The 21,107-nt window shown below is 42.9% G+C and overlaps 1 protein-coding gene across 1 annotated transcript in view; it reads right to left on the minus strand.

Annotated features, from left to right (window-relative positions):
- Window positions 1–8,360: 8,360 nt before the first annotated feature.
- PIGN (phosphatidylinositol glycan anchor biosynthesis class N) overlaps window positions 8,361–21,107 on the minus strand; it is a 95,166-nt gene continuing 82,419 nt past the window's right edge. The window contains exon 30 of the mRNA XM_036229083.1: window positions 8,361–20,628. Within this exon, the coding sequence (XP_036084976.1) occupies window positions 20,595–20,628 (34 nt within the window). The 3' untranslated portion in view covers window positions 8,361–20,594. The remainder of the gene's footprint in view (window positions 20,629–21,107) is intronic.

The raw sequence follows: 21,107 nt of genomic DNA on the forward strand, positions 1-21,107 counted from the left end.
GTCCCCACACCTGCCACACTAGCAGCAGGGTCCTCTGGAAACTTGTTAAAAAATACATACTCTCAGTCACCACCCCAAAATGACCGAATCAGAAACTCTAGGGGTAGCAATAGCAATTCCTCCAGGTGCTTCTGAGGCATGCTAAAGTTTGAGAACTATTGATGTATAAATGAGTGGATCACTCTTGATTTGATACTTGGGTTCTTGAAGTAATGATTTGTGTATTTATTCATCTGAAGAATGTTCTTTCCATCAGAAGTATTTTAACATCAAAAGGGGCCCTACAGAACCTGCCAAAATGATCAGTTGTGTGGACTTTTTGTTATCTAGGACTAAGAGTGTTTTCATAAGGATTTTTGGAAGCACAAACGTAATCTACACATTGAGAGAAGGAAATGAGCCAAACAATTTAATGGGGCCAGAAAAGGCTTTTCTGCTGGGACAGCTGCCATTGGAGAGGCGACCTGCAGCATTTGCATATTAAATATGGTCATTTTGTCTTGTTCCAAGCAGGCAAGTTGTTGTAGCAGTTCTTTGTTCTGGTTTTCGCTTGTTTGTTCATGCTGAATGTACTGAGTTTTTAATATACCTTTATAAGTTTTGGAGAAGCTTAGGAAATATTAAAAGTAAAACAAATATCACTTTTTCATAATCTCACTACCCAGCTATAACAACCGCTCGAATTTTTATGAGATGTCTTTAGTTTTCCTGTGTGCCTTTTAAAAATTTAGAACATCTTTTAAAATTATTTATTTATTTATTTTTCAGGCGAGGCGACCCTTGGTTGACCTCAAAGATTGCAAGGACATTGTCAGCTTACAGTTCCTTTTAAAAAAAAAAAAATTATGCCTACAGCACCTGGTCTTCCTAGGTGGTCTCCCATCCAAGTACTGACCAGGCCCGCCTCTGCTTAGCTTCTCACTTTTTAAAATTTATAACACATTTTTCCAGCTTTACTGAGATATTATTGACATATAACATCATACGAGTTTAAGGTGTACGTGATCATTATTCCAGCATGTACTGGGAAATAATGACCAAGGTAAAATCAATTTGTAAAGTAAGTCCAAATTTACCAAATTCTTCTGGTAAATACATACCTATTTAACCATACAGTGAGACATACATATTTAACTACACAATTTTCTTTCTAACATAGCCAAAAGTTATTTCATTATTCTCCCCCAAACCACAAGAACCTAACAGACTTCAAGGATCTTTGAATAGCCTCTCTGCTATTCAACTGCTTTCTACTCTTATCTTTTTTTAAAGTTTTAAGTTACATTTTAAACAACAGTTAAATTTTCTGATGCATTTTAACAATCTCTGGACCACGCATTATTTCTTTCCTCTCCTGATTTCTCTGAGGTTTCTCTTTTGCTCTTGTTGAATAATTATTTTAATAGTTATTGATTGAGGGCTTATAGGAAGAAAATTATCATAAGAGTCTTATGTTAGAAAATGACTGTATTTGACCCTTAATCTTGGAAGAAAATTTAACAAGAAAAAAATTCCAGGTTGCAAGGATTTTTTCTAACGTTTTGCTTCCGGGGTCTCTCTCAGCTGTCGGTCCCACAGCCCCTTCCTCTTAGGCACGCCATCTTTTCTCACAGAGAACTTTTGAGACTGACCCTCATTCTTGATCCTTCGTAGTTTCACTGCGCGAGGATTTATCATTATCCTTCTGGCTCAGGGCTTACTGTGCCCATTGAATAATCTACATTTTCATTCTGAGCCCTAATAACTTCTTGTTCTTTGTTCCCCTTGGAAAAGGGGTTCTGAAAATTTTTCTGTAAAAGGCTAGATAAAAATATTATAATCTTTGCAGACGACACGTGGTCTCTGCCGTATTCTTCCTTCGTTTTTTTCTTTTAAAAAGCAACCTTTTAAAAACGTAGAAACCATTTTTAGCTTACAGCTTGCACAAAATTTTGCTGACCCCCACCCTAAAATCCCTGTCATACCTTCCAACTCCACCAGCTCACTGTTCTTACTCTTCATTCCTTCTCAGTCACTACACACACACACACACACACACACACACACCCCGCACACGCACACACATACGCACATACACACGTCTCCATACTGCTATGAGCCATGTCCCACTTAATAGGAGTTAGTTCAAATCATTTGAAACCCAAGGTATCTGCAGAAATGTAATCCTGACACCAGAATTATGATTCTGAACATGTCCCAAGGGAGACTTTTTAACTGGGGTAACGGTCTTGTTCAACAGCACAGTTTTGTAAACCTCTTTTTGGCCCAGATTCACAATAAGGAATACATTTGCCTCGTAACCCAATACACACACACACACACACACACACACACACACACACACACCTCAAACAAGTTTCATGGAGTGGTACCTATCCTCATGTGATATGTTCTAAATTGTCCTCTTCCATTCGGTTCCATTTCATTACTTTTAAAAGGCTGTGACCACTCACTAAATTGTTTTATGACCCACTAATTGGTTGTGGCTTTCAATGTGAAAAACACTGGTCTATAATATTCTTTTTAGAACACTGGGAGTCAAGTAGTTTTGTGTGCTGGCCTGGGACTCTAACCATCATTTATAATGTTGTTCTACTGCAAAAATATATTCTGAGTTCTGAACAAGTCAGTTAGAATCTAATTTGGGGAACTCAGTCCATTGGTAAGCTGAGGACTGCCAAAATCTAAGTCATGAACATGGTTATATTAGGAGTTCATTTAGATCAGGACAAGGAAAAGCTGACAATCCTCCTGAAGGCCTCCTGAAGTAATTCTAATAAACTTGTCTGCTTGGGAATAGAGCTTATCAGGAAGTAGCCAACCTTATAGCATTTATGCAACTTCTTCTCCCTTTGAAAAAGGACTTAATTTGAATTTCTGAAGACAATACAGAGGCAATTCATTTTCTCCATAACACACAGATTGGAAGTGACTTTAATGTGTTTGCTACAAAATATAATTCTGTAGTTGCCTGAAGGGTTTTGTGAAATCTGCCAGTTTTTGGTCCTCTGTCTCAGGTCCTGTCTTAGGTGAGACCTTCCCCATCCTCACTGGTCCTGAGGGAGAGCGTCAGGCGGTTTGGGAAACAGTCCCCATGCACCCGGGTGTCATCAAAGCTGCAGTTCAGAAAGTCTCAGAATATCATTCGAAATGAGCCTGACCTTATTTTAGGGCTTTCTAAGTGCTTTTCCTCTATTTTACGTAAATTTGGACAAAAATCCAATCTGATGACTCTAAACCATTTGTGTGTCAATAGTCATCCTCAGGCTTCTTTTTTGATACCTATAAATTAATTGTTTTATGAAATTATTTCAGAAAACATTGGGGTTTTAGCAGTACATGGGTGGATCCTACCAATTTTTATCACTTTTAAAGTGGACTCTAACATCATCTCCTTCTTCCTACCCCTAAAAAATAATGGCTAAATATCCCCCTTCAAGATAGCAAACAAGAATATCTAGCTTCTGCCTGGGGTTGCGACGCTGAGAGAAGCGAAGCCTATTGCTGATGGATAATCCAGGAGGCTCTAAGCAAAAGCCAAGACCTCTCCTCACGGCTGCCATATGCCTCAATGTCCCAACTACATGCCGCCTATGTCTTCCATCCTGAATCACGCTTGTGAGAGGGCAGTGAAGGGTCCTACATATGACACAGGTGGTGTGAAGAAAAGCTTTCGAGCATCGAAAACCTCCCTCTTAATCCATCGTCAGCCCTTTAGCTTTTTAGACGATCGTTCTGGGCAAGTTTCTTGCCCTTATAAGTAAGCTTCAGTTTCCTTATCTATGATACAGAAATCAATGCGCCCACATACAACGAGGACCAAGAGAATTCATTTAGCTGAATGTGAGAAGCACTTACAGTGTCTGGCACGTGGTCAGCCACTCAATGAATGCTGGTTCTTTCCCCTCCCCGTTTTTGTTTGGATAAAATTTCAAAAAAGTTTACTTGTTGGGGCTTTCAGTTCAAGATGGGGCACTGAGCACTGGTATTTGCTTTTTCTTCCCCACTCTGCCCTTTTCCGCCATGCTGCCCGCTACCCTCGAGATCCTACGCAAATGGTAGGGAAGGAGTAAATCCATAACAGCAAGGAGAATGGGAGAGGACCAACCACGGGGCACGTCCATGGAGGAAGGATGAGGTCTGACCACAGCCTCGCCAGGCTCCAGGATCAGAGGGCGAAACGGACGAAGGTGGGCACAGAGGAAAGATCTGGCTCAGAAGAGTCTCCTCGGATTGGCAAAGGAGTCGTGACTCTGGCCTTGCAAGAAGGGACGACAATCCTAGCACACCGTATAAAAACAGACTATTAGTTTTCAAGCTTTAAGAACCCATGGAAGACTGGAAGATTATAATATAACTACGGAGCGAAGGTAATGTTATTAACCTTGCCTTAAGGTTGTGTACAGTACACGAAGAGTGGGGGCTTTGCACATCCCAGCAGCTCTGTCTCGCTGAGGCGACTGTTACGTAAAGACCAGAGGGAGCGAGGCGTGTGCACATCTGGAGGAAGGCAAGCCAAACGCTGGAAACGGCAAGCGCAGGGAAACTGAGGCAGCAGTAAGCCTGGTGTGTCTGCGGACAGGCCTGTCCCTCAGCAGGGGAGAGTCGTAAGATATGAGGTCAGAGTGTGTGCAGTTGTGGCCATTAATAAATCATTCCTCATGGGGATGTAAAGCAAAACATAGGGAATACAGTGAATAATATGGGAATCACGGTGCATAGAGCCAGGTGGGTGACTGGATTACTCAGAGGGGCCACTTTGTCAATTACGTACATGTCTAACTACTATGCTGCACACCTGAAACTAATATAATATTGAATGTCGATTGTAATCGAAAAATTTTTTAAAGGAGTAGAGGAGGGAAATAAGAGGTCCAAATTTTCAGGTGTAAAACAAATAAGCCATGGGGATGTAATGCACAACACAGGGAATATAGTCCATCATGTCGTGATAGCGCCGTGCGGTGTCGGATGGCCGCTGGACGTCTCGCGGCGGTCGCCTCTTTAGGTGTCTAAATGTGGAATAACTACAGCGTACACCCGAAACATATAATACCGCATGCTAGCTCTGTTTTAATAAAAAGTCTTAAAAAATAATATCAAAATTCAGTAGGCATACATGAACAAATGATGTTGTTGGTAAGTTAAGACGCGGCTTATTATTTAAAGATATTCACGTAGCCGCCGCGAGTGCTAAAGATGAGAACCGTTAAAAGGGGTCGATGCCAGGGGGTTGTACCCGTGATGGGGGAGGTGATGGAGCACTTCACTATTAAATCTTCTGCGCCGCAACCGAAAACCCATGTGCAAAGAAGAAGAAGAAAAACCATGTGCATTTAATTTTACTTTGATAAAAAGGAAATGAAATTTAAAATTCTCCAAGTGGAAAAAATGTATTTGTCTGCAATGAAAGTGATGATAACAGAATTTGCCCCCGAAGTCATTCAACAGCAAGTATGTCCCAAGCGGACTCTTAAACTTTGAGGTTTTGCAAACCCCTGAAAAAGCCTTTCCATCTTCTGCTATTTTCTTGGGAAATGGATTATGCAAATTACTCTAACACTTCTGCCGGTACAACTCCAGAATTGCCACATTTTCTGGCCTGAATCAGACTCTCCAGTCTTCCAGAAGCCATGGACTGGAGACTCAGGGCAGCTGACTCAGACACCCACGGAGAAAAGGATAAAGAAGAGCTACTTAAGAGCCCAAGAATGAGAAGGAAGGTCTTTGAATGAGCCCTGGGCTCACAGTGCCTGTATGAGTCCAGAGGAAGGAAACCACATCTGGTTAACTACGGGCATCTTCACACAAACGCAGCAGCATTCGCCAAACCTCTGCTGCTTCTACTGGCTGCTCGCCACGCACACTCCGCCGTTCCCTTATCGAATATTCACAAAGCAGGTGAGAAGAAATCAGTTGCCTGAGAGACAGACGTCTACTGCATTACCCTACACTGTCACTGCATTTCTTGATAACGTTAGGTTATATCTTCCTTTTTTACCCATCTTTCAAGTTCTTCCACAAATATTTTTGTGCTGCAAAAAATACTGCGTAGGTCATATTAGAGGAATGGGAGATTTAGAATCAAACCAACTCAAGTTCAATACCCATGGCCTCTAAAACTCTCAAGTTTCAGCTGTTGATTTTTATTATTATAGCTACTTCTTTCCCCAGTTCACTTGTTCATACGCTTTGCCTCGATTGTGCCAAAAAACTTTTTCACAAAAAGGCTCTAGTTTGGAGAGTGGAATGAACTGTGCTCAGAACTAACTGCACAGAAACAATCATTTTTGCCGCAGGGATGCCATAATATTTTTCTCATGGACAACTGTACCCGATCCCATGCTGAATCCTAGATCCTGAAACCTTGGCAAGGGCTGGCCCTGGAACTCTCTTCACCAGCTAGGAGAAGCCAAAATGGAGGCATAGGCTAGCTGACATTCAAAGACATGACTTAAAATTTCAGAGGAGCATAAGTGAAAGAAGTCTTGCTAAGCCTATAAAGCGATTTGCACAAGATGTCTAAATGTAATAACATATACATTGAGACTCAGGCAGCCACAGACTGACTCTAGAGTTGGATTCCAACAACCCCTTCCAACCCTGTGTGTGTGTAGCCCTCTTCTATCAATAGATGGAATATATTTCCTCCTCTGGGTCTGAGCTGGCTTCGTCATTTGCCCTAACACACAGCAGATGTCAACTAGTGATAGCTCAGGCCTAACTCATAAAGCGTCTGATAGCTTCACCCTTTACTATACTGTCTTGGAAACTTCAGCCTCTATAATGCAGGTGGAGAGACTACATGAATCTCTCTCTCTCTCTCTTGTCTATCATCATCTATCCACCTACCTACCTACCTACCTGAGAGAGGAAGGAAGGGAGGGAGGGAGAGAGGCTTGGTTAGACAGGCTCCAGTTACGGAAGCTACAAGCTTGAAGTCAAGGTGAGTCAGCAGGTTGTCTCCTCCTGGAGTTTCTGCAGGAGAATCTGTTCCTTGCCTCTTCCAGCTTCTCACATTTACTGGCAATCCTTGGTGTCCCTTGGCTACATCTCCATCACATGGTGACCCCCGTGTGTGTCTACATGTCCTCTTCTCCTAAGATCACCAGTCATATTGGATGAGGACCCACTTTACTCCAGCATGGCCTCATCTTTATAAAGGATACCTGTAATGATCCTTTTCCAAATAGCACCACATTCTGAGGTTCTGGGTAAGTGTGAATTTGGGGGAGATACTACTCAACCTAGTACAGCGACCGACCTGAGCGTTCCCGCCCCGGTCAGGACTCCAGACCACCACAGCTGCATGAGAGCCTCCGGGAGAGATGAGCACAATGACTCAAATGAGTTTTTCTTTTGGCTGCCCAAATTGCAAAATCACGAGCAAATGAACTGTTGTTATTTTTCTCTAAGTCACTAGATTTTGAAATAATTCTTTACACATAAATAAAATTATTAGTAAAGGAATGAGAACACTGATCTTTTTTTTGCAAAAAGCTATTATAACTTTCATGAGATGTCCTACATACGATTTCATTAAATTGTTTTTTTTCACCCAAGGGTTTCTGAGAGGTGATTTCCTGTTTAAAATGAGAAAGGGGAAAAAAAGGGTGGTGTGGTGTTCTATGCCTCAAAATAACCATAAATTGTTGAGTAACATGGAAGGAATGTAAAATGCTCTGAACCAGAGAAGAGTTTTGTTTCTTGTGAAGGACAGTGGGTTTTATTATATTTGATAGCCCCCGGAAAGAAAAAGGAAGGGAATTGATTGTGTTACAGCTGACATCCTACTCAGTAAAGATTAGAAGGTGAGCAGACTTAAGAGGTGGGGGGGGAAATGAGATCTGACCCCGACCAGGTGCTCAATAATTCAGTTCTCATCTCACCAAGTTCAAGTCTCTGTCTTCTGAAAGCTCTGCATCAAGCCAGATGAAGAAAGTGATATGCTGTCAATTTCCCATAACAATCTCCAAAAACGATGCAGGATGAGAAATGGCAGATGTTAGTCTCTTGTGACCCCAGAAACAGCAAGGCTTGATATAAAACTGCTTAGTAAGAAAATATAACATGGGAGGGTAAAAAAGTGCCCCCCAAAGAAGGATGCATCGTGACTATCAGAGTGTACTGGAAAAATAATGACAAATCTTCATGTAAGGACAAGGACATGCTAGACTCAAATTTAACCCAAAAGAAAAGGATCCTTTCCACTTACTAAGCATGAGCACAAGCAAAGTTCCCTGTGCCATTTGGCATTTCAGATTTCTCATTTGGAAAAGGGGGATAATAATACCCCACTTTTCTCAGGAGGTCATTAATAAAATTATAAATACAAAAGCACTTCGAACACTTCAAAAATATACAATAAAAACAAGGTTTAATTATTATCGTTCAACATATATTTAAGCACATTCATGGGGAAAATACTTTCTGCAGTGCCAATTTCGGATATGGCTGATTAAAAGGAATTGCTACAGAAATTTGTGGAATGGTTATGGGGTGGCAGCTATGACCTCATCGACAGAATGCTGAGCTCTAGTACTCCCGACTTCCCATTTTCAACCCCATCCGGGAATTCTAGGACTTTCTACTGCAAGATGCTTCCTCTACCCTCTACTCTCATGTATTTACAACAATGGTAAATATTTGCAATATGTGAGCTTCTAGTTAGAGTCCTCCAGGAAAGCCACCCTCCTGCAATCTCCACACCAGATTCACCTGTCACCTCTTATTTACTGTCAAGTCACACGCAGACCATTGCCAAGATGAGGCTGGTATCTGGAGCATATGTTTTCTCCTTAGGGTCTTGATTATCAGCCAGTTTGGCATCTTACATGAAGATGAGAAGAGCGAAGACTGATTTATTGTTCTACAACACCATAGTCTCTTGACATTTGAATTTCCAAGCAAATCTAAAAGAAATCAATTAAGTCCTGCTCAGTATGCACCAGACAACTTATAAAAGTTACGTCATCTTTACAAATATCTTCTAATATTGATATTATTTTCCCCATTCATAAATTAGTTGAAGGCCAAATCTTCAGTAACTTGCGTCTGGCCACAGAGCTAAAATGCAATAGAGCCAGGGCGTGAAGCTGGGTGGTCTGACTCCAGAATTCAAGCTCCGGTTGTTACAGAAGACCTCTGCTTCGAACCCTTAGGTAACCAGCGTAGAACTGATGGGGATGCTTACGTGTTCCTTCCGAACCTGACTCGTGGGCGGCTGCCCCACCGCAGGTGAGCAGACGAGCTGTGGCTTCTCTGTGTTCTTTTAGTGAAAATTCAGTCGTCCAAGTTTTACTTCTTTTGGCTATGATATATATGATTTCTTCTCCACCTCTCCTTTTTATGGTATCTAAATTCGTATTATTAGTCCTTCTATATTCAATCTAATGATTTCTTCAGTGATGGTTACGATGAAAGTCTAAATTTGTAAGTATGACATTCAAGACTCTCCATGAGCCAGTCTTCTCCTAATTCCTCTCATCTCCCCTCACCTTTCCTCACTTGCTCAAAGCACCAGGCAAAGCATGTTACGGAACATAACATGGGGGTCCCCTGTCTACGTATTTTCTTAGGATACATTTTTTCATGCAGAATGATGTTCTCATCATGTAGGATTAATTCACGTCAATATTTCAATAATCATTAGTAGAAATTAAACAGTTAACTGGAATAATAACTTCATAGGCCAACTGAAATATCCAGTGTTTTGGCTTTTGGCCAAAAATGCTAGCTCAGTTTGAGAATACTGATTATCTGGTTTGATTAGAAACTCTGATTATGGTTTTTGCTATCAAATTGAAGAGTAAAGTGTCTCTTGAAAAATGCAAATTTATTTATCAGGACAAAATCTTTTTGAAAGCAAAGAGGGGAGGAGACAGGTGATACAAGCGGTCCTCGGTGCCAGAGAGCTCAGGCACAAATTGACCTACGGTTGTCTTTGTTCTAACTCGCTCCTTCATACTGAAATCATTCATGTTTCCGGCATCGCATATAAATGCTTCTTCCTTCATGAGGTCTTTCCCTGTATTATCAGAAAGAAGCAATCCCTCTTTGCTTTTTGATCGTATGACATTGTTTATACACTGTCCATACTCGTGTATTTTTTTTTTTTTTTGCTCTGAGATGCTATCAATAATAATTTGCAGCATTATTCCATATGCCATGAAGAAAAAACACTACCAACCAAAGTATGGCACACCATCTTGATTTCAACTTGTGAGAATGCAGAGAAAATGTGTGTTACAGAATGAATGGATATAGTTTTATGAGTAGTTTGCATTTCATTTCCCTTATTAGAACATTAAGAGAGCTATTATGTCTTGTCCATTTCTATTTCCTCAGGACCTTATCTTATGCCTTGCATGTGGTATATATTTAATATGGATGTTATATAAAATGTAAGCTTTGAATTGTCCTAAAGAATTCCCAATCTGAGTGACACTAGGCTCTTAGTGAAATGTCATAGTCTGTTCTTTCTCTTGCATACACTTACAGATCAGTCTAGTCTATGAATTAAACAATGAAGAAAGCATGTGATCCTAACAGCTTCCTTGTCTACATATTAGTTAAGGTAAATACCATTTTCACGAAAATAGTATTCGATTTCTATTAAGCTTTTTATTCATATAACTTGGGATGCTGTAGAGAGAATTCTCTATTTGCAATTTTTGAACTATTTACTTTTGAAAATTTGGCCAAGGAAGGAATAGCACAGAGAGGGAGAAAAAGAAAAGTCTATTCAAAACTGACCTCTCTCATCTTTGTCCCTGGAAGATACTGAAATCTTAGTGAACCAATGGATTTTTGATTGGCTGGACTGGTGGATGTTGATTGATGATGTAGCTATCAACTATTACTATACTAATGCCGAACAACAAACTACAGCAAAACCTCAGTGCCATATAACAATACATATTTATTTAGTTCCCATGGTTTGGCTGTGTGCTCTGCTGGGCTGGACTGACCTGAAAGTCAGGTGGGCTCAGCTAGGACAGCTAGACTAGAATGGATCTGCTCCACATGCCCCTCATCCTCTGCTCGGGACCAGAGACATGTTCTTCCCATGCGATTGGCAGAGCATGCAAGAGCAATCAGACACAGACAAGCGGTCTTAAGACCTAAGCTCAGAACTGCGCGCCCTTTCTTTTGCTGCATTGTACTGGCCAAAGCAAGGAACACATCCAAAATAAAGTCAAGAGGCAGGGAACTACATCCTCCCTCTTTAGATGGGGACTGGCTATGAGTCACATGGCAAAGGGCACGGTTATAGGAAGGGGTGAAGACCTGAGGTCAGTGATACAACTCTAGCGTGTACGGTACTAACGGCATCCCATACGTAAAGGCTGACGTAGAGGTTACAAAGTATCTTCACAAGTATTTTCTCATCTAATTTCACAACTAGACCAAATGGGCAGAGCAGATATAATTATTCCTACTTTACTGAAGAACATGGAGAACTTTAGTAACTTGCCCAAGATATATACTGTTAAATGACTGAGATGAAATTCAACCAGAATTATCAAGTCTATTAAACAGGTATGTGCTGTTAAGTGGTTCAGATAGGATCCAAACCCACACTCCTAGTTCTTTGTGGATCACCACACACAGTGGATTTGCACTGCGGGCTGGGGGCCGGGGTTTTCAGGAAAAGGGCCAGGTCAGTTCAGAAGGATATTGAGCTTCATCTCCAGAAACAGCCAACCACACCCAGTTTCTGGGAAGTATGTGCTGGCTGGTTTCTAGGCCACGTTGGTGAATGAGAATTGCTGCTTGTTTTTACATAAACACATTAATTTGTGAAGAGATTGAGCTGTGAGTACAAAGAATGATGAAAACCCAAATTAGTGGCAGCAGTGAAATGCGCACGGCAGCATGCACTGATAAACTGCTTATGGATTTTCTGTCTGCAACCGGTTGGGGAAAAAAAGAAAACCAGTTTAAGGCGATGAACTGTAACGTGTTGGAAGTAATTGGTTTAGTAAGGAAAAGGGTGTTAATTTAGAAATATCAATACTACTACCTCCTGGTGGACTGGACAGAGACAGAACCAAATCGGAGCTACCCGATGACCCGACGGTTAGCTGTTCTACTCACCATTACGTATGTCCCACAGACATGGCGCTCCGGGTAAGTGGACTTTTGCATTTCTGCCAGAAACACTGGCACCTTGCCACCCACTCACTGATTTATGTACAGGAGAAAGCGTGAGTCAAGGTCCTCGAATGCAGTAAGACTTGGGGGTGGAAATTAAAAGCCTAATTAAAGTTCTCATTAACTTTCCAATAGTCCTGCTAATGACACTTAGTCAACGTGACCTTCAGTGGAAACCTTCCCGAGGCCCCCGCCACGCCCACCCAAGGTTGGGACCCTGTTGTTTGATCTCAGAACCGCTACAATGTTCTTTCGTTGCTCATGTCGACTGTATCTTCTTATTAATTCATGTGACTATAATGCATGTTGCAGCCTCGACCGTAAGCCTTATGAGGGGAGATCGGTAAGCTTCTGGTTCATCTTCCACTTCCTAGGACCTGGAATAGTGCTCGCCACACGGTAATCACTCGTTCGTCAAATGAGAGATCGATTCCACGTCACCAGTTTGTACCACTTTTACCTTCCTCCAGTACGTTTTCTGTGACCCAAAATGGAAGGATGTAGGAGAGAGCCTGGGAGGTGGGGGTACATGCCCCAGATAAACTGCCCCACTCCCCTGTCCGATGGCTTCTTGAGAGTAAGACCTAAACCCATAACACGACCTATCAGGCGCCGGGTGGTCGTGGCCCTCCCTACCTCCACCTGTTTCCTGTCTCTGGAAACAGAGCTCCAGAGGCCCTTCCCTTGGTTCCCTGAATACACTGCAACTCCGTCAGCCCTGGGGCCACTGCACACGTTCCCGCCCCCCCCCTTCTGTCCTGAACGCTGTCTGTGCACCTCCTGTCCCCTCTTAAATGGCGTATCTCCCAGCTCCACGCCTGTCAATCATCACTTCAGGAAGCCTTTCCTGACTCCCCGGACTAGGTTAGGCAACCCGCCATGGTCTCTCATGGAATTATATCCTGCTGCGTACCACAAACCACGGTGGTTATTTTCTGTTTGTTTGTGTGACCATTTCATGACTATGCTCCCCCCTGGAGTACCAGTCCCATGAAGGCAGGGACTGCGGTGACTTTTGCTCACCATCAAATACCCAGGGCTTAACACTATGCCTGGCATTTGGTCAGAACTCAATAAACATGCACTGGATGAATCGGTCAACAAAAGAAACACACAAAACACACACACATCTCTTCTCTCTCTTCCTTAGGGATGAGTACCTAGAGGCACCCGATGTAGTTCTAAAAACTTTCCATTGGTATGCCAATAAATTTGAATTCAGGTTTTAGCCAAGAAACAAGTGCCAATCAATTGTCCATAGTTTTTTTGCTAATACACAGCAAGAATTTCAACTTCCCACAGGCTGCCTCTTAGGGATCTTTTAATTAAAGAAAAAAAAAAGGCACAGAAATATTTTGTCTCCTTAACTAGAGCTTCTTCATTCAAGGTATAACTTCTTACTACAAATCCAATCATTAGCGATCGCTCTCTTTATAACTCAGACATTTATCACAGTTTATCACTTGTATTTTAAAAACTCCTACGCCCACACTGCCACATATGGCCACAGCTTGTTTGCAAAGAATGCTGATCATGCTTTCAAACAAAACTGTTCCCATATGGTTGTGATTCATCTCCACCTTCCTGCCTGGCTTCATTTGTTTTAGAATTGGAGTTTAATTTTGAAACCGTTGCTATGACAGGAAGTGACTGGAGAGAGGAGAATTGGAAGAGAGGGACCACAGAGCCGGGGGGATGAATGAGAGGGATGTTGCCTATTAAACCCACAGCTGGGGTAACAGACCGTCAGACTGGACACGCCCTTTAAAGGAACACCAGATTCCCGTTCCACCCCTCCCTTCCGGTTTAAAGTACGGGAAAGGGGGAAATTCAGAAATGCAGGAAAGGCCTCAATTTCTGCAATGCATGATTGCCCCATTATTTATATTACAACTAATCCCAACATTTGGTTTCGTTGCTGACCAGAACGACATTTGGAAAAGTGGAGGCCCACTGTTTCCAGAGAATACTAATGAAATCAAGAAATTAAGTTCAGTGATAGCTTATTACAACTCAGTGCATGACCTTTTAGTGAAGCAAAATGTTTGTAAATAGAAGACTAACTTGGTATTCTTGAATCACTTATCTCTTCAACAAGTATTCTTCAGAATCCATTCTACGCCATAGCCCTTTCTAGACTCTGGGGATATAATAGTTAAAAAAAAAAAAAAAGATATTCCTGCCTTCACCGTGTTTATATGCTAATGGGGGATAGACAATTGAACAACACGTAAGAATGTGTATGTCAGAATTTATGTGCTATGGAGGACGAAAGAAGAATCGAGGATTAGGATGGACAAGTAGGTGAAGTCGGAGGGTTGGTCTTTCGGAGAGTTGTCAGAGAAGCTCTCAGCTATCAGGTAAAGAGCAAGCCGTGTGGCCATGAGAGGGAGGAGGAGCCCAATCCAAGCAGGTGGAGAAGCAAGTGCGAAGGTCCCGAGGCAGAGACACGCCTGTTCTGCTTAAGGAAAATCAAGGAAGCTAATGTTTCTCAAGTGGCGTGTAGGAGGTGAAGTCAGACAGGCAAAATTAAACAGGGCTCTGTAGTCTATTATGAGAATTGAAGTGTTTTTAAAAAGAAGGGACATGACGTGACTTACATTTTTTAAAGGGTCTCTCTGGCTGCTGTGTTGAGACAGGAAGTGGGGCCAGGCTAGCAGCAGGGGACCAGGTAGACAGAGGGCGACTCCAATAATCCAAACAGGAGAGGACGATGCTCTGAAACAGGTTTCGTCGTGGAGGAAATGGTAAAGCGCAGTAGTGGTTTCCAGTGGCTGCTGAAACTAATGACCACAAACCTGGTGCTTGAAACAACAGGTATTTATTCTCAGCCTAGAGGCCAGAGGTCCAAAATCAGTATCACTGGGCCGAAATCCAGGTGTCAGCAAGGCCGCGCGTTCTCCAGACTCTGTCCCTTGTATTCCGCAGTCACACTCGCTGCGGGCAGTCCTTGCCTTGTGGCCACAGCACCTGTCTTCAAAGCCGGTGCCTCCCAGTCTCTCTCTGCTCCATCTTCACTTCCCCGTCTCTCCGTGTGCACTGAATCTCCCTCCGCCTCCTTCTTATAAGAGGACATGTGATTACATTTGTCTCGTCTAATTAATCTAGCTAAATCTCCCATCTGAAGATCCTTAATTTAATCACATCTGCCAAGAGCCTCCCCTCCACCTTTTAGCCATGTAAGGTCAGAGTCATAGATTCTAGAGATTAAGATGTGAATTCTTTGGGGATGTGGGGGAGGGAGCAGGGATATTTTCAGCCTACAACAGAAGTAGTAGATAACGGATATTTTTTGAAAGAATAACTAATGAGATTTTCTGATAGATTATTTGTTGGGTAAGAGAGGGGGAATAAAGGGTGACCCCAAGATTTTTGGACTGAACACCTAGACTCTTCCTCAGAGGAAGATTCTGGAAAAATAAGTCAAGGAAGAAAATGAGGAGCTCAGGCTTTGCATATGTTAAGTTTGAAAGGCCTATTAAACATCTAAGTGGTGATTTCAGCAGGGAGTTAGACATAAATCTGGATCGAAGAAGGCCAGGCAGGGGTTACAAAGTTGTGAGTCCTAAGAATATGGGTGGAGTTTAAAGCCACCAGTCTGTATTTTTCTAATCATACCCTTTTGGCTATCATAATGGAGTCTTTTGATAAATACAAGTTCTTAATTTTAATGTAAATCCAAAACATCAATATTTTCCTACATAATTAGTGGACTTTGTGCTTATGTTATTTTCTAGAAGTTTTGGGTTTTCCATTTCCTAAAATTGACTTAGAACTTGTTTTTTTTAAATGGCGTGAGGTAGGAGTCAAGATGTATTTTATCCTCACATGGATATCTAATTGACCCGACACCATTTATACTGACAGCTTCCTCTCACTGTCGGGTGGGTCACTTTCGCATAAATCAAGGATCCTCATATACGTGAATTTATTCCGTGATATTCTATTCTTTTCCACTGCTCCATTGTTTTACCTTGCACTAACATCACAGTAATTGTGGTTTTAGAACAAATTTTCCAAGTCTGTTCTTCAAAATGGTCTTCACGATTGTTGACCCTTTGCGTTTCCATATAAGGCTGAGAATCAGCTAGCTTGTCAACTGCCACAAAAGGACCTGTTGGGATTCTGATCAGAACTGCACTGAATTTACAAATGAATTTGGGAAGAATTACAATTTTACAATATTGTCTCTTCATAATATCTTCTCTTCCAATCCATGAACATGGTAAATACTTCTGTTTATTTAGACCTTCTTTAATTTCTTCTAATTACAGTGTTTTTATAAAACAATCTTTAAAACTTCTGATAGATCTGTTCCTAGGCATCTGATACTGTGAGCTGCTATTGCAAATGGTTTTATTTAAGTTTCATTGTACCTCGGGCAGGACAGTGAACAGAAGTGAGAAGTCAGTACCAGGCATTCTTGTCTCATTCACAGTCATTAGCAGGACGCCTATAAATATTTCACAGTGGATTTTTAAATTGAATTTAGTTAGGTTTCAAGAAGGAATCAAGACAAATATGTGTTCAATCTGCCATGTCTAATTAGAAGTCCCACAAGAGTAGACATGAAACAATCCATTTTTTTAATTAAGGTGTACTTAAATTGTTTCCTAAATTGGCAGGTTTTTATCAAGGTTTTTAAAAAATCTCAAAGAGTCGAAAAAATTGTGGGAAAGAGTAATATGTCATACGTATACAATTGTAGCTTCCTTAAGTGCTAAGGTAATAAAGAAATTTCATTTCATGGCAATTAGAAGATCACTTTGAGGTGCCAGAAGCCGCCTTTATCTTACATGATTTTCTTTATAAACGAACATCCTGCTTTTCTGCCAAATTCCACTCCCCATCTCCTGCAGGAATCCCTCAGACATCCCTGAGTAATGACTGTCTAGCCTTTGCTTAAATACCTCCTACTCTGGGGGTTCAGCACTTCTCCCATGGGCAGAAACAAATATTTTTCTCAATTTCACATGTAAAGGAGTTTGCTTAGGTTTGCATTATACTGAAAGTAAGAGAAAAGCCAGCTGAACAATGGCTCAGCTAGAGCAGCAGCTTTGCCCTTCTCACGTGAGGAGGCGGCCCGAGGCAGGCTGCCTGGGACTGCTTTGCAGCTCCAGGGTGCCTCCAGGAGCCACCCTAGTCCCAGCTGTCCTCCACGTCACCTCTGACAGTGCATGGTCTTAGCTCTCTGTCTGTAAAATCCTCCTTAAACACACCTCCAGGCAATACTTCTGCATTCCAGGAAAGGCGGAAGGGCAAAAGGCATGACCTGTTGAGTCAGCCCTTTTAAAAAAGAGTTCCCAAAAGCCTCACCCACATCTCATTGGCCAAACTATCTTACCTGGCCATACCTGACCACAGAGGTTGAAGTCTATGTTTTATCGAACCATCCTGAACAAAACTGAGGTCCAGTTAGTAAAAAAGACAAAGATAATACGAGTTTGGTGGGCAATCAACAGCATCTGCCCCGAGAGTTTAGCCCCTTCCCCCGACTTATTCCTTCCCACCTGGAGAGACGAGCAGTCAGAGGCTTTTGGCAATAGCTCAGAGCTCAAGAGACCAACTCTAAACTCTGGGAACTAATGAGCACAGGGGATAAAGTCAAGAACAGGGGAACCACCGAGAACACGCAGAGAAAGCAAAGCAGACTCCTGCTTCCCTGGGAAAGGAAGCTTAACGAAGGCACTGGGAGGCCCTCCAGCTGGTCTGGTCGGGCCGGGGGGCTGCGAGGCTGGGAGTGGGGGGAAGCAGGCTGGGGACCGAGACAGAGCCAGCTGTCGGCGGAGGCGTGGGCACATCCAGAGAACGATTCCATGCTATCGACACACGTTAAAATCATTGCCTCCTTCACGTCTGAAGTGTTCCGAATTACTGTTTTCCTATTAAAGAGTTACACTCACTAGGGCTCCCGATGGCTGTCAGCCTGAACTGTCAGCAAAACCGCCACACTCGGCACGCACGGCTCGGCAGTGCACCCGACCACCCGCGACTCCAGGGATTTCGTTATTTTGTGGCCCGCCACAGACTTCCACCCTGCGCCAGGCCCTGGGCCGAGTGCACTGCGTGGTATGCCATTTCCCCTCGTGATGACCTTAGCATTTTTTGCAGTTTTAAAGATGAGAAACCCGGGACCCCAGGGGGAGCAGTCCTTTCTCCAAGGTCCAAGGACCCGCAGACTGTGAGTGTGAGGGCCAAGGTTCAACTCTGCATCTGCTGGCCTGATTCTGAAATGACGGGCACGTACCAAAACTCACTTATTTGTTGCCTTGAAGCCAGAGAAAAGAAACATACACACACCCTCACATACACGTGTGCACAAACACTCTAGAGGTGTCAAGGACCTGCCCCAGGTTGACAGTTACACGAGGCACAGTGAAGATCTGAACCTGGTCGCCTGAGCCCCCTCATCTCACGTCTCTGACACAGACTTAGCATCCACGCAACTGACGCCTGTGGGGTCCTGGGGTGGCTAAGGCCCACTTTTTGCAAAAGGTGGATATCATTTCCAAATGCTAATATTCCTTCAAGACATTTCATTAATTGTATTAAGGTTTTTAGACTAAGAAGAAAAAAAAAACAGGTTTAAAAAAAAATCACATTCCGAATGTCAAAATTAGGGTGTCTTACCAAGAACTAGCTTTAGACATGTTTTAGCTGTACAAATTTGCTGAAAATCAAAAACGAGGCAAAATGTCTTTAAAGCCACCCTAATAACCTTTTCCCTTCATCTCAGAGGAATGAGCCAGGAGGCCAGGTGACCCACTGCTCTGCCACTTGTCACCCCAATCATCATCTGTCCCTTAGGGGAGCCTCCCCTGACCTGCCTTTCTAAATGAAATTCCCATGATAGTGCATTTGGGAGTCTCCTTCTGGCCATGCAGATTGACTGGTACCGGCCTGGCCCTCCTGCAGTGAGCCACTGTAACTCTGGACAAATTCATGAGATTGCAGTTTTCAGAAGCCGGGCCAAAGGCAGCACGAGACAGTGTTCCCTGAGAGGCGAGTCTCACGACGGCCTTTCTGACCGCGGCCCTTTCTAGACTGTGGCACAGGGAGGAACACAGCGCACCTCAGTGGCCTGGCTGGGCAGAGGAGACGGAAGGGGGAGGTCTGGACTCCTGATGACTGTCCCAGCGAGGCCGTCTTCAAACAGCACCTCTGTGAGATCTCCCCCAGCCCCTCCACCTTGCCAGAAGTTATCGGTTTGCCTCCTGGGCTCCTATACATCTTGGGGCATGTGAGTATATCACACAGATCATGACAGTGCAATGATCTGTTTATACATCTCTGTCATTCACCGGAATGTGAATGGCACACAGTATGGACTAGTAAATCTCTGTGAAAGGAACGAACAAAAGAATTGCAGCGACTACTTAGATAATGAGCAAGAGCGTTCTAGGTTCCAGAAATGTGAATATTAAGAGGTAAATGACAGGATGAGGTTAATGCTATCACACCTTTTTCCAATAGATAATTTAAAAGTAGGCAGACAAACGAAACGAAATAAAAGATCTCGGCAGCCAATGTGAACAAGACCCAGGATTATAAATTCTTTAGAGTGGTACACATTTAAGCAACCTTAGTCTTTCTTGAATTTCAAAAGCAAGAGAAAAGTTTCATTATGTGTCTCATTACTACAGATGCCGTGACCCCAAGGACTGACCAATGACATTACGTGGGTACTGGCCCAAGAGCAAAGATGAAGAGCAGCCTACAGACCCCTTGAGAAGCCAGACCGTTTGAGCTGGAGAGTAAACTACTTTTGAAATGTCTTGGGTAACAGTCAACCTTGGTGTCTGCTGTTACTTCAGAATGTGTATCCAGTACACCTTCCTCACACAGAACCCCGACAGCCTTTACAGCCCTGGGTCTGCTCCTGCCACTGTCGAAACACATTCTAGAACGACACTTGCTGTGGGGACTTGACAGGCACCTCCGAAGTTGCCAGAAAAGGAAGCGGGGTGACCTCTTCATCATCACAGGGCCCCGTGGAACCGTAACTACTGCAAATGTGAGAATCGGTGCAGCCCGAGGAGAACTTTCCCCTGAGGGTTGGGTTTTTAAAAAGACAGTAAGATGATTCGATAGTTATTTCTATTTAAATGTACCTTTTCCCCAACAGCACGTCACATTTCAACATCATCACTAGCTGTTGCTAGCGCTGGATTCTGCAACACCCAGAAATCCCACCAAACAGCTGGCAAATGCCCTTCCGACTCTTTCCTCTTGCTCCTGATACTGAGGACGCCGGCGACGACAATACCTGACAGTCGTAAGGTGCTGCATGTCTTTATGTACCTGGTTGTCCTGGGGGAGTCCCTCTTGGCCAAGTGTGACAGCAGAGATCCAAAACAGTCTCAACACGGCAGAGGGATTCCAATGACTTTATTCTCCTTTAAGGCATCGGCAGCTCTTAAAGAGTAAGTCAAACCATCTCAGGGCAGGCTTAGGCCATTCAGACCATCTGCTCTAAAAATAAATAAATAAACAAACAAGTAATTACAAGGCTTTACAAACATTTTAGCTGAAGGAAATGCCATTTTTTAGGTGGCAGTAGCAGGCAAAAACAGTCTTCCTGGCAAAGCTTCAGGAATTTTCTGCTTAGAATTTTTAGAAGCCAGTTTCTACTCCTTGTCCATATCGTGATTCTAATTATTCAAACTGAAAAGCATCGTGCAATAAGAGATAACAATTCTGAACAAAATGCCATTTCGAAAGTGATCTACGTGAAAGTCACAGGGGTTTCCCAAGTAACAGATGTTACTGTTCCTTGTACGGCAACTGTTTCTGGTTCTGTTTTCTTGCCTCTTTAGAATATGGAGCCAACGAGACCAAGGTTTTGGGTTTGCTTCCCAAGTAAGGTTAACAGCAGAGGGAGAAAGAACAAAGTCTCCATCGCGAGGAACAGTACCGCATCCCCAAAGGGCCACCTGCCGCGTTTGTCTCGG

Source organism: Rousettus aegyptiacus, unplaced genomic scaffold (genome assembly GCF_014176215.1).
Source record: "Rousettus aegyptiacus isolate mRouAeg1 unplaced genomic scaffold, mRouAeg1.p scaffold_m13_p_12, whole genome shotgun sequence".
Taxonomy (NCBI): Eukaryota; Metazoa; Chordata; class Mammalia; order Chiroptera; family Pteropodidae; genus Rousettus; species Rousettus aegyptiacus.